This window comes from Phanerochaete carnosa, assembly GCF_000300595.1.
Source record: "Phanerochaete carnosa HHB-10118-sp unplaced genomic scaffold PHACAscaffold_2, whole genome shotgun sequence".
Lineage (NCBI taxonomy): Eukaryota > Fungi > Basidiomycota > Agaricomycetes > Polyporales > Phanerochaetaceae > Phanerochaete > Phanerochaete carnosa.
The window spans coordinates 3,236,435-3,249,587 of NW_006767629.1; the positions used below are offsets into that span (position 1 = coordinate 3,236,435).

Consider the following 13,153-nt stretch of genomic DNA (forward strand, 5'->3'; position numbering starts at 1 on the left):
ACCACAAAACCACACAAAAGAGGACGAGGGACCTGTTCGGGCGCCTTGATTGGTCACATGCACCAGCAGAAGGGAGTTGTACTGAATTGACGTGTCATGCAAGAGGTAAATCGCTTGTGGTGGAACATCGTCAGCAACGACCTGCAGGAGCAGCAGCGGACGCCTGCCTCAAGGCTCAGAAGTCGAAGGAGGCTTGTACGGAGACAGCGGAAATCATCACCGTCTTGCGACCTCTCACTTAAGCTTCGGCAGGCCTCGACCTGGAGTCCGCATATGATTATCTCGAGGACGTCCTTGGACGCAGTATTTCTTCTCTTACACTTACACTTGGTCTGCTGTGCACCATTGAGCTATAGACTAGTAGACCAAGCCTGTATGCGATACGATACCTTGCACTTGTTCATTAATTTGCCTGCGCGCGGACGCGCCTCGCCCTTTGCGGGGTCGCCGTGTGATCGCCTGTGACGCTGAGCAAACCTGCACAAAAAGAGCGAAGGCCTGGACGTTCAATTGCAAACGCCTGCAGCCGGCATCTGCGACGACGTATGGGGGCGACACACGCAGAACGCGAGTCTCGACCGACTTATTACCCTAGGCAGCGCACAGCAGAAAAGTGTAATAGGACGCCCAGCTGGACGACCCCTCGAACAAGTTGAGCCTCAGCCTGTCATTCCCTCTCTTCCGACATACGCTTCCTCTCGCACCGCCACCTCCCACGTCGACTGCCGCCGCGCCCTGAGGCTGCAACGCAGGTCAAAGTTTCTAACTAGAGCAGCTCGAACGGTACGATCGACTTCGGCTGTCTGTGCAAGCTGCTGATCTCGGCGCCAAATCTTCCTTGCATGAGATTCTAGGTGCTGCAGACGTCGCCCAGGCCTGCCTGCCGCCCTTGTCTCCTGTTCACGCCGTAGACTACCGCGGCCGGGACTTCGTTGGCCTTGCAGACGGCTTTCTGCGCATATAAGGACATTTGGCTGTGGATACGCCCCAGTTCGCTTAATACCGCCCGCTGCCCGTGTCCTGCTTTGGCACAGTTGCGGTCTAGTCTGTCAGGGCCACTTGTCGCTTTGTTTGGCAACACGAGGACCTTGTAAAACTTGAGATCGAGCCTGGTGAGAGCTTCCACGTCCTGTGTCCGACGACTTCGCAAACAATTCATGCAAGTGCAGAAACACAGTGAATACTCAGTCCTCGTCCCTTCACAAAACAGTCGAAAAAATGACAGGAGCCCGCCCACGCTCTCCCTCGCCTGCCTCTGACTCGGACTCACCCTCTGCACAAAAACGCGCCAAGAAGACGCATGTCCCGGTAAGCGACGCTGTCGCAGACCCGACGCCCTACTTCGCACCAGACCTCCTCGCGCCGTCAACAATTCACAGACTGAACAGCGAATATGCGACGTCAGAGCCGTACAAGTACTGCCGTGTTGATAAGCTGTTCCAAGAAGACCTCCTGGTAGGCGTGAAGGACGAGATCATGAGTGAGCTGAGCTTTACAGAGAAGGAGACCGATATCTACAAGGTATGTCGCTGTATGCACTTTGGAAGGCTCTGTAGGTGTCGACTATACGGCAGGTGAACCAAACCGGCGACCTCGCCTCGCTCAACTACCTCACGGAGCAACAGATCGCGCTGCTGCCGAACCTGCTCAAGCTGCGCGACGCGCTCTATTCGCAAAAGTTTTGCGCCTTCCTGCAGGCCGTGACGGGCTGTGGCCCGCTGAGCGGCACAAAGCAGGACATGTCTGTGAACACGTACACCAAGGGCTGCCATCTGCTCAACCACGACGACGTGATCGGCACCCGCCGCGTCTCGTACATCCTGTACATGCCGCTCCCCCACTATCAGGGCTGGCAGCCCGAGTGGGGCGGCGCGCTCGAGCTCTACCCAACCGTGCCCGGCCCCGACGGTGTTCCCGAGCCCGAGTGCGTCCCGAGCAAGTGCATCCCGCCCAGCTGGAACCAGTTCATCTTTTTCCAGGTTCAGCCTGGCCGCAGCTTCCACTCTGTCGAGGAAGTCGTCGTGGGCCAGGGCGAGGACGGGCGACAGAGGCTAAGTATCAGCGGCTGGTTCCATGCGGCGCAGCCGGGCGAGGACGGGTACGACCCAAACGAAAAGTGTGGCGAGTACAAGAGCTCACGGGAGCAGCTTGTGAGTCCTTACCCTCTTGTTGCAAAAGTTTGCGCTGACTTTGCTCCTAGGCCTCCACATCAACCAACTTCCACACCTACCCCTCTCCTGCGGCGCCGCCCCTGCCTTCCGATCCACTCTCAGAAGAACACATCTCCTTCCTCTCCGAGTTCTTGAATCCCGTTTACCTGCAGCCACGCACCCTCGCCGCCCTCGCCTCTCGCTTCGTCGAAGAGTCCTCTCTCGAACTACACCACTTCCTCTGCACGCCGCTCGCCGAGAAGCTGAGCACCGGGCTCACCGCCAACGACGCGCGGGACGGACTCGGGCCCTCGCGCACGCAGCGCATCTCGGCACACACGGCGGGTACGCGGCACGCCCCCGCGACAGCGGCGGACCCGCCGTGGGAGGTGCGGGGCCCGCCGCACAAGTGGCGGTACTGCGCGCTTGTGGCGCCACCGGCGGGGAGGCGCGAGGCGGTCGTGCCTCGGAGCGCGGCCGGTGCGGACGCGATCGTGCGCTCGCTGCAGGACGAGCTCTACCCCAGCGCCGCGTTCCGCGCGTGGCTCGCCAAGGTCTCGAGCGTGCTCCCGCTCAGCTGGGCCGCACAGGCGCGGCGCTTTCGCCCCGGTCTCGACTACACGCTCGCGACGAGCGACGAGCGCGAGGCGCGGCTCGACGTCGTGCTCGACCTGACGCCCGAGATGCCCGTCGAGGTCGAGGAGGACGACACCGACGCCGCAAGTGGGCGCGGGCGGAGGAAAAAGGGCGGGGAGAAGACGATCGTGAATGGATGGCAGAGCGGCGAGTGGGGTGGGTGGGAGTGTTACATGGCACCGCACGAGGAGGAGGACGACCCGGCGGTGTACCGCTCGGGCTCGCGCAAAAAGAGCGAACAACCGAAGGAGAATGGCCAGAACGGCACGGCAGATAAAGGTACGCCGAGCGGGAGGAAGAATGGGACGAACGGGAAGGAAGCCGTGGAGGACGAGGATGATGATGAGGAAGACGACGGAACACTACTCACCGTCCAGCCGGGTTTCAACCGGCTGCTTCTTGTCCTTCGCGATGAGAAGGTCATGCGCTTTGTCAAGTATGTCAGTGCTGCCGCTGAAGGCTCGCGATGGGACGTCTGTGGCGAGTACGAGATTGGAATGCTTGAAGAAGAGGACGAAGAGTGATATCTCTCTGGCTGTGTCGACTCTTGCTTGTGCCCGCTGCTCTTTTCATTCTGCTTGTAGCCGTACACAACCTGTTGCAGCCTTTGTCTCCACTTATGCTCGAGCCCAATCTTTTGTATTTCTCTCACATAACAGCTTGTTTTTACTGCTACAGCTCTCGTAATCTAGCCAGGTACGCGGCCCATCCCTCGCTTCGATACCTCTCTGCCTGCATCTGTACAGCTTGAACATCGAGGTTGTTGCCCTTACCGTAGATGCCTCTACCAACGATAATGACGTCGGATCCAGACTCGGTGATGACTTCCTTTGGTGTTCTGTACTGCTGACCCATGGAGTCGCCCTTGGCGTCAAGGCCAACACCAGGGGTGAGAACCAAGAAGTCCTCGTCGGGGTCTGCGTGCTCAGCGCCGACGCCCTCCATGCGCCTCTGGGTGATAAAGCCAATGACAAAGTCACGGTGCTCGCGCGCCATGCGGACGGCGGCCTCGGTGTACGCGCCCGTCGCGAGACTGCCCTTAGTGCTCATCTCGGCAATGAGGAGCAGGCCGCGGCCAAGGGGCTTGCCGACAGATGCGAGCCCGCTGATGATGCTCGGCCCGGGGACGGGGTGTGCGTTCGTGATGTGTGCCCAGGATGCGACCTTGTGCACGCCAGACGAGTACTGTAGCGCGACGGTGTTGCCTGTGTGGTCGCGCGTGTGTAGTGTTCACTCGTGAATGCTCAGCGGGTGCGAGAGCGAGCGACACGAACCGATGTCCGCAAACTTTCGGTCCTCGAAAATCATGAAGTCGTGGTTCACGCTCAGCTCCTGCAGTCGTTCGATAAGCGAGGGTTTGAAGTCCTCGATAATGTCGACGTGTGTCTGCGCGCGCGAGTGAACACAATCAAGAAGCATTGCGCGGAGTGGAACACACCTTGACCATGCAAACGGATGGCCCGACGACATCGATGATTCTGAGAAAGTCGTCGCTCTTGGTCACGTCGACGCTCACACAAAGATTTGTCCTTTTGCGCCCGATGGTCTCGAGAAGAGCCTTTGCAGCAGGATTCGAGTGCTTTGCAGCCCTCTGCGCGTACGTCTGACGGTGCGCCATGGTGGTCGAAGGTCAATTTCAAGATCGAGATATTTTGAATGAGTTGCGATCGGACGCTCTACTCAACCTTGTCTCTTCCCTCCTCGCTCAGACAGACTCACTCGCCACCGCAACAACCATGTCCACGACCAGACCACGCGACGAGGACGAGAACACGGGCGCGTCGTCGCCCAAGCGGGCGAGACTTGACGAGCCCGAGCACACCAGCGAGGGTGTGGTCGTAACTGACGCGCCTGAGGCGGCTCCTGCGGAGGAGAAGAAGGTTGAGAGCCTGCTGCCCCCTAGCCACACTCTGCTTGGTGCACCTGAACCTGTGTACACTCCGGATGGCTCCATGCAGTACATCATGGAGACCGACGTCGGTATCTCCGAGTACGTGGGTCACGACATCCCACGCATCCAGGGTATCATAAAACAAAGGTACGCATCCAAATGACACTCACCAGCTTCATCGTTGAGGTTTCTTAAGATTCACAGACTTCTTGGTATACGAGGTCGACCTGGACGGCAACGTTGTACACTTGAAAAATATCGGCAAGCCGGAGTCTTCACCGAAGAAAGCGACTGGACAGACAACATCTGCTAGCGGCGATGCTACGCCCACCGAAAATCCTGAAACCTCAACCCAAAAGGCTGAGACTGAGGCTAAAGCGAAGACACTTGGTGAAGTTCCTGCTAGCGACGCTGTAGAGGCCTCCAAGGAAGAAAAGCCTGAAGAGCAAGCTCCCGAAGAGAACGAGCCTTGGCCACAACGCTTCACAGAGATCCTCAAACCCTTCCTGTCGGAGCCTGTCATGGAGAAAGTTAAGGCTCTGTACCTCGAGGGCCCCGAGCCGCCATTTATCAGCGACAGCGGCTGGGACGGACGTCAATCCAAGCCTGCTGAAAGTGAAGGTGCTGGAGAGAGCAGTTCTATCACGCATCAAGAAGAGCCCGAAAAATCCGAACGCAATAAGAAGGGCAAGGGTCGTGGTGGGCGTGGTGGACGTGGTGGACGTGGTGGCAAGGCCGGTAGGGAAGGCGGAAGGAACGGCCGCCCCGCCGAACGCGAAGATCACCGCAAAGTCCTGTCAGATGTCCGTGTCATGTTCATACGCATCGCTACTGAATATATTCTGATTCCGAGTACCCAGCCAATCTCGTCTAAAGAGACACGAACAGGCTTGCACCAAGCTATTCGAACCTTGTTCGGTGGTAAGCTCGAAACTGAGACTGATACCAATGCTCCTGCTACGGACGAAGGCTCAAAAATCATAATCAAGTGGTCGAAAGCAGGGGCCAGAGGCGGACGTGGCGCTGACCGTGGTGGACGCGGTGGCCGTTCAGAACGAGGTAAGCAGTCAGTCTAGTGACCATCTCATTGTCGAGATAGAGTCGAACTTCAGTACAGGGACCAGATCAGACCGTGGCGAACGTGGTTCATACCCTCCATACGTCCACTTTACTCTCCAAAAGACCAACCGGGATACTCAGGATGCACTTGCACACCTATCACGCTCATTACATTGTAGTGTCAAGGACCTTTCGGTCGCGGGTACCAAGGACAAGCGGGGCGTAACTGTCCAACGAGTATCGCTTCGGAGAGGAAACAAAACTGTCGAGGATGTCTGGCGGACCGCAAATGGACTCGGTGGTCGTCGCTCTACGGAAGATGTTCTGACAAGGCGCGGTGAGCGCGGCATCCGTATAGCGGATTTAAACTACAGGCGTGCTAGCCTCGAGCTCGGTATGCTCAAAGGCAACGCGTTCGTCATCACTTTAAGGTACAAATGGCCCAATCCTATCTTCGCTCTTACTGATACATCATAAGAAACGTCCAAGTCGACTCGTTGGACACGCTCGACCGCGCGATGAACACTATCAAGACCAAGGGTTTCATCAATTACTATGGCATGCAGCGCTTTGGCACGGCCGCAATCCCGACTCACTCTATTGGCCTCGCGCTGCTCAAGTCTGAGTGGCACAAGGCCGTCGACCTTATCCTGCGCGTGCGTCCAGGCGAGCACCCCGAGGTAACAGCGGCACGGAACGCGTGGCTCGTCGACGGCGACCTCGACCGCGCGCTCGAGCTCATGCCGCGCCGCGTCGTTGCAGAGCGATGTATCCTCGAGAGCTTCAAGAAGCAGGGTGGCGACACGCGTAACGCGATGGGCGCGCTTTCCACGGTGCGCAATCTCTCTCCGCACCCTTGCCCAGTTCGCGGGTGCAAAGCCAGGACTAACGCACGAATGTCCAGATCCCGCGCAGCCTACGGCTAATGTACGTGCACGCGTATCAGTCATACGTCTGGAACGCCATCGTGAGCGAGCGGATCCGCCTGTATGGCGCAGAGAAGCCCGCCGTGGGTGACCTTGTCTTCGAGACAGACGGCGAGAACGCAGAGGCGACTGCTGCTACGGCTGCAGATGACGGGGACGACGCGGGTGCAGAAACCGTGGCCGAGAGCCCGGAAGACGAACTGCTCATCGAGGAGAAAGCAGAGGAGGTGAGCAAGCCGGGTGGTGCACAGGGGGATGGTGTGTCTTTTTCTCTTGTCTAGTGAGAGTATCTTGCCCCGTTTGCTCACTATTTTGATGCAGAGGACGCGCCCGCGGGCAAGCCTGCGAAGCGGTCCCGCAAGCCCTGGGAACCGCCGCGGGTGAAGGCGCTCACGGAGGCCAACGTCGACAAGCACACGATCTTCGATGTCATCATGCCGCTGCCCGGACGCGATGTATCCTTCCCTGGTGGCGCGCTCGGCGAGCGCTATAAGGACTTCCTCCGCGCCGACGGGCTCGACCCCGAGCATTTCGAGCGCAAGCAAAAGTACGTACTTCCTTTTGATCAGAGATGTGCGTTTGACGGCGACGCGCACAGGGAATACAGCCTCGGCGGGTCGTACCGCAAGATCCTGCACCTCCCAAAGGAGCTCTCGTGGTCCGTGCTGCGGTACACGGACCCGGACGTTGCGCTCGCGCAGGCGGACGAGGACCAGCTGCTCGGTTTCGACGTGCCCGCAGTCGACGCGGACGGCAAGTTCATGGCGCTGCAGGTGCGCCTCCAGCTCGGCACGGCTGCGTACGCCACGATGGCGTTGCGCGAGGTGACCAAGACCGAGACGAGCTCGCACTTCCAGTCCGGCCTCACGCAGGCGAGCGAGGACCAGAAGTACAGGGCTGTGGCCGCGGAGGGCGTTGAGGCCGACGAGAGCTAGGTTGTCGTGTAGCGCAGCACAACAGATGTGTAAGTAGATAACACGATAGAGAATCACAGTGCAATCAGGGTGCGTGGGTGTCAAAATACAATGCGATAATTGGCATCCAAGCCTACATCTAGGTTCAGAAAATAACGTGCTACAATTCTATATTTTGTATTTTCTTATTTTGATTCTTTACCTTTGTGTAAAGAGCACGAGTTGGCGTAAAAGGGCAGAAGGAGCGGGACAAGAACAGAGTCACGAACAGGGATCCACGTTTACATCGTGAAGTTTTCGACGTTGAGCTGCACTGTCGGTGTACCTTTGAGCACGCTCAACGGGGAAGCGAAGCCGTGCGACAGCGTCTTGCGGACGGTCGTGACAAGTGACCGGGGACCGGACACTGGAGGAAGGTATCAACACTAGCGCAGGGAGCTTTGTAGACAGGAACACGCACCATCCACGGACACAGGACCCTCTGAGTCGGTGACGGCGTTGTGGAGGACCGTCTCGATGTCCGGCCGGCCGCCGGCGATCCGGAGGCCACTGATGCGCCATGTGGTGGTGTCGCCCTTTTCATCGTACGCGTCCTTCTCTGGGTCGGACGAAGCCGACGAGCTGTCGTCGAGCGCATGCACCGCGCCGTGGTCAACGCCGCTGTTCGAGGTGATGCAGGCGGTGAGAGAGACTGTGGCCTTGGACGAGATGGTGGACGCGTATTCGATCGCAGCCTTGAGCTCATCACTTGCCCACGTGATGTGTGCTGTTGCGATAGAGTGAGAACGCGAGCTGACGGGAGAAAGTGAAGAACCGCTTACAGGAGTGGCGGACCGCCCAGAGGAAGACGACGCGCCGTGCACATGCCTTCTTGGCTGCGATCTGGCTGCGGAGCGGCATTAGTCAAGTTGAAGGTTCGTATGACAGCGGAGATGAGGACACACAGAAGCAGCTCGCGCAGTCGAGGTAGGGTGTAAGTTATACCAGAGCCGCCTGACAGCGGCCGTCAGTGAACGAAGCCATGCAGCCCGTCAGAAAGAGGGTGCTCACCAGCGATGAAGACGCACGTGCTGAAAGGTGTAATGTCCGGCGGAGCACCGTAAGGGCCGTCCATGAAGAGAGGTGCAGTCGCGCGCCCGCCCATGACGTCCGCATATTCCTTCAACCGCTTTGTGAAGCCGTCACGAGCGCGGATGATCCAGACCATCTTCTTCGACTTCTCATCGCCCTCGGCGATGTTGGCGATAGTAAAGGGGTGGGATTCGATGGGGCCCAAAGTTGGGAAGGCAAGGGACATGTGCTGACCCGCTCTCCATCCGAAGGGGACGTAGCGCTTGACTGAGACGCGGATGGTGTCGTGGTTGAGCAGCTCAATCTCTGCAGGAGACTTACTCGGCGACTTGAAGTTGCTGAGAATGATGTAGCGGAGGTATCTGCATCCTCTATCAAAGCCCCAGATCACGAAGCATGGCCAGACATAATAATCAAAGCTGCGGACAGGAAGTCGATGTCACTCTGTGTTTCTAGCCGATAGAAAAAGACGAATACGCACTTCCCCGCTCCTCGAGTGTGCAGAAAGGCAACGACGATAAGCGTGCTAATGAGATAAGCTCAGATCAGATATCTCACATCAATCTTGAGTTTGAGGAGATGCTCACAAGGCCAGCACAGTGTGGGCAACGAAGAACCACTCATACCACCGTTTCCGAATGGGTGCAATGCTGATCATGACCAAGATGGTATAGATGAAGCCAACGGTGAGGCCTTCCCTTTTCCATTCGATAACGCCAATCGTATGGGCACTGGAGAAATCATTAGGGCCGGGAAGCAAGACTCGAGCACGTGTTCACTGACTTAACCCTGACTCTAGAGAAGCGGCGTTAGCATGCGGCTCTTGACAGCGTATGAGAAAAATATACCGTGACCAGCCATGGATCCATACTTCAATAAGCACGATGCGAGCAACGGCGCGGTGCATGACTTTAAGCTATTTTACTGCGGTCAGCATCATGACAAATATTGAAGCGAACAACAAGATGCCTTTTCGTGGCTGAGACCAGTGAACCCTACAACGGAACCCTTGAGCAACTGAGCCCTGGACGGGATATCGTAACTTACATCCAATGACGTTGTTCCTCATCGACAGCGCAACGATGACAGGTAACTGGGACGCCGCAATATGCCCAGATCGGTCGGCATAATCCCCAACAGTGAGATTCTGCGCTGTACATTGAAGCGTGAGTGAATGCTTGACCTCAAAAACACAGACCGACTTACTGTTGCAGAACGTCCAGAGAAGAAGGGCCAAAAAGTAAAGGGTGCTCAAGAGTATTTCCAACAGGTGCAGATCGATAGCGGGCACCCTCCAACGGAAGGCGAAGATACGAGAAGCCGTAAGGATAGCAGCGGGCAGCCGAACAACTCCACTCCTCGAAGTTGTTTCCCCGTCCTTCGTCAGCTGGTGACGGCGCCAAAAGGCCCACGCGATAGAGTACACGTTGATGACGACCGCGACCGCGACGAAGCTGAATACGTAGTACAGGACGTCCTTTGGGTATTGCTGGGCGTAGTAGACCGTCAATGCCGTCGGCGTGCGGGATGATAGACGGATAAAGCATACCTGCTCGCCTTTGTGCTTGATGGCGTGGGCGATCGCAGCAGCGGAGGCGGAAGGCGAGAGAGGGGATTCGGCAGTGCTGGACATTCCGGGCACAGGAGGAGGGAGGACAGATCCTCGACGTGGCTTGTCGAAAGGATGGCTTCTAGCGGATATTTATACCCGGAGACAACGAACGGTTGAAGAACATTACGTTCGAAACCATTTGTCCCCGCGATGTGGACAGCTTCTCGTAAAGCAGAGAAGCTCCCGTTCAAGAGAGGCTGGATATCGAGAGGAGACATCTTTCGATGCAGGTGACGGTCACCCGCGTTGCCGAGCGCGGATGCCGGCGAGACCGGGACGGTGATTGGAGGAAAGGCTATCCTCGCAATATCCCAGAGGCAATAGCAAGAGTCACAGCCAAGTTTTCATGCACTGGGAACTGTTTTTCTGGGGGCAGATTGCGGAGGAGATGTGAACTTGGTGTCCGTGTGTGGGAGACGCACCACCGATCGGATTAGATAACAAAAGTTCATCTAATCGCCATGCGCCCGTTATCAGATAAGACGGCGGTGGCCAATCAGCGGTCGACTCGAGGCATGCTCGTCGGGCGAGAAGTGGTCCTACGCACTTCTGAACACTTGAGAACATTTACAGACTCTCGACAGAATGTCCTTACGGCCTGCTGACCACAGAAAATGGAGAGCGGTCGGTCCTGGGGACCGTCTTGAGAGCCGGAAGTGCATTTTGTCAGCTTCTTCGTCTTTCGTCCCAGATGCATACACAACATGAGCGCATCCCCTGCCGGCAATCCAGACTGTACCGAGAATCAAGCCAGTTAGCAAGTCTAGTGGAATGATACAGCTGCGGAGGAAGCACGACACACTGACCGATACGCGTAACGATGTGCTCGCCAAGTGCTCGCCAGCGCGCTACGCAGGCGCACGTTTCGTGGCAAGCCTCCACGATTAGCCTGCAATAACTGTTGCAATTAGCTTTTATCGTGCTCCTGAGTGCGCACTGTCGGTCCTCGAGGCCGTTCCCGACAGTCCTCGACGTTCACAATCACATTGGCGTTCAACGTTCCCTCGCGGGGCTTGATATAGACGCCGTAACCGTCATATAATCTTATCTCTTAATTATCTTGATCACAGTTTGCACTCACCTACACACATGCCCTCGTCCTCGTCATTGTCGGAGTCTAGCTCTTCAGAGTCAGAAAGTTCCTCTCGTGCCGTACAGAGTAGCCAGAAGCGCAAGAGGCACGCTCGTGATGATCTTAACGACTCGGACTCGGGCTCGAACAGCACATCAGTCTCCACCAAAAACTCAGATCCTGGGGACAGCGACGCAGAAGATGTGCCACAGGAGGATGACGTCCCAGTTCTCTCGCACGCAGAGCAGCGGCGCCAAAAGAAGAAGCAGTTGAGTGCAGAGAAGAAGGCCCAGGTCGCTGCTGCAACCGCGGATAATGAGGCTCCCAAAACGAAGAAGCAAAAGGTGAAAAACACCGCCGAGCTCGCTCCGTCCAAGGTACCCAAGCGGCAGAACTCTGTCTGGGTGGGTAACCTGTCCTTCAAGACGACACCAGAGTCAGTCCGGAAATTCTTCGACGGCGTGGGCGAAATCACTCGTGTGCACATGCCCATAAAGATGGCGAGTGCCGGTCCTGGAGGCAGGGGCGCCGTTAAGGAAAACCGTGGGTCAGTTTGCTTGTTGTGTTCGCGCTGAGGACTAGACATAATCTTTGCATCTCTAGCTTCGCGTACGTGGACTTTGCGACTCCGGAAGCCAAAACGATAGCCATCACTCTGTCTGAAAACCCACTGGACGGACGGAAACTTCTGATTAAAGACGGTGTGCTCTGTGTGTGTCTCGTCTTACAATGCAAGTCTCACTTCATGCTTCGTGCTCCAGGTGATGACTTCACCGGTCGGCCAGCTGCCACAGCTCAGCTGGAGGCATCGGAAGGGTCTGACGCAAGAACTGCGTTAACCGGCCACTCCAAGACGGCCCAGAAGATTCTCAAGTCCCAAAAACAGCCTCCAGCGTCGACGCTCTTCCTCGGCAACCTCGGCTTCGAGACGACAGAGCAGTCAGTGCGCGACCTCTTCACGCGCAATCGCGTGGCCAAGGTCGACGGCGGGAACGAGGACGCCGACGCGGACAAACCGGAGCCAAAGAAGGACCAGTGGATCCGCAAGGTGCGCATGGGCACGTTCGAGGACAGTGGCAAGTGCAAGGGGTGCGTGTCCGTTTCTCCCATCGAACGAAGTGTGTGTCTGACATGGCTGGTGCAGATGGGCCTTCGTCGACTTATTCACGACCGAACACGCCACCGCCGCGCTCACGAACCCGAAGAACCACTTCCTCGACGGCCGCAAGCTCGTGGTCGAGTACGCCTCGCCCGAGGCCGTGCGCCGCGGCGGCGGTCTCCTGCGCGAGAAGACCAAGGATGTGCCGCACCAACAGCAGGACGAAGCCGCAGGAGGCGGACACGAGCAGAAGCGGCGCGCGGGACGCGTGCGGCCGAAGCGCAAATCCGAAGTAGCGGAGGGTGCGGCGGAGCGGCAGGACGAGCGGCTTGCGAAGCGGCCACGGCTCGAGCGCGAGGAACCACCGCATAAGGCGTGGGAGGGTAGAGAGGGTCGGCAAAAAATACGCGCAAAGCCTGGTGCGGCTCTCGCGAATGCGAAGCGCGAGACGGCTGGGATCGTGCCAAGCCAGGGTAAGAAAATTGTGTTCTAGGTTTTCTACTGCATGTAGAGGAACATAGCGCATTACATCCAGCTGCTGTAATCTCTTTCTCTTGTTCTACACGGGCAATATTGGTTTGCAAAATTTGTGCCAGAATGTGAGCATGATTGCTCATGTGGATGTGTACTAAAAGACCGTGTCACTTCATATCGTAGTGCAATCTGAGCTCTGAGGAGTAGACCGACTGGCATTGTTGTCGCGCCTGGTTTCTCCGTGGAGAG

General features: G+C 57.4%; 3 protein-coding genes across 3 annotated transcripts; all 3 read left to right on the top strand.

Annotated features, from left to right (window-relative positions):
* Positions 1-722: 722 nt before the first annotated feature.
* On the top strand, positions 723-4,322 carry PHACADRAFT_250510 (uncharacterized protein). The gene is made up of 7 exons (XM_007392274.1): positions 723-783; positions 855-1,112; positions 1,170-1,521; positions 1,575-2,150; positions 2,201-3,991; positions 4,061-4,172; positions 4,225-4,322. The coding sequence occupies exons 3-5, from the start codon at positions 1,219-1,221 to the stop codon at positions 3,308-3,310; spliced, it is 1,989 nt and encodes a 662-aa protein (XP_007392336.1). The 5' UTR covers positions 723-783; positions 855-1,112; positions 1,170-1,218; the 3' UTR covers positions 3,311-3,991; positions 4,061-4,172; positions 4,225-4,322.
* A 156-nt stretch (positions 4,323-4,478) lies between these two features.
* On the top strand, positions 4,479-7,995 carry PHACADRAFT_114987 (uncharacterized protein). The gene is made up of 9 exons (XM_007392275.1): positions 4,479-4,824; positions 4,874-5,072; positions 5,124-5,480; positions 5,538-5,724; positions 5,807-6,167; positions 6,215-6,569; positions 6,641-6,920; positions 6,984-7,209; positions 7,261-7,995. The coding sequence occupies exons 1-9, from the start codon at positions 4,523-4,525 to the stop codon at positions 7,595-7,597; spliced, it is 2,604 nt and encodes an 867-aa protein (XP_007392337.1). The 5' UTR covers positions 4,479-4,522; the 3' UTR covers positions 7,598-7,995.
* A 3,339-nt stretch (positions 7,996-11,334) lies between these two features.
* PHACADRAFT_137996 (uncharacterized protein) lies at positions 11,335-13,097 on the top strand. The gene is made up of 4 exons (XM_007392276.1): positions 11,335-11,878; positions 11,935-12,032; positions 12,093-12,420; positions 12,476-13,097. The coding sequence occupies exons 1-4, from the start codon at positions 11,349-11,351 to the stop codon at positions 12,921-12,923; spliced, it is 1,404 nt and encodes a 467-aa protein (XP_007392338.1). The 5' UTR covers positions 11,335-11,348; the 3' UTR covers positions 12,924-13,097.
* The last annotated feature ends 56 nt before the right edge of the window (positions 13,098-13,153 follow it).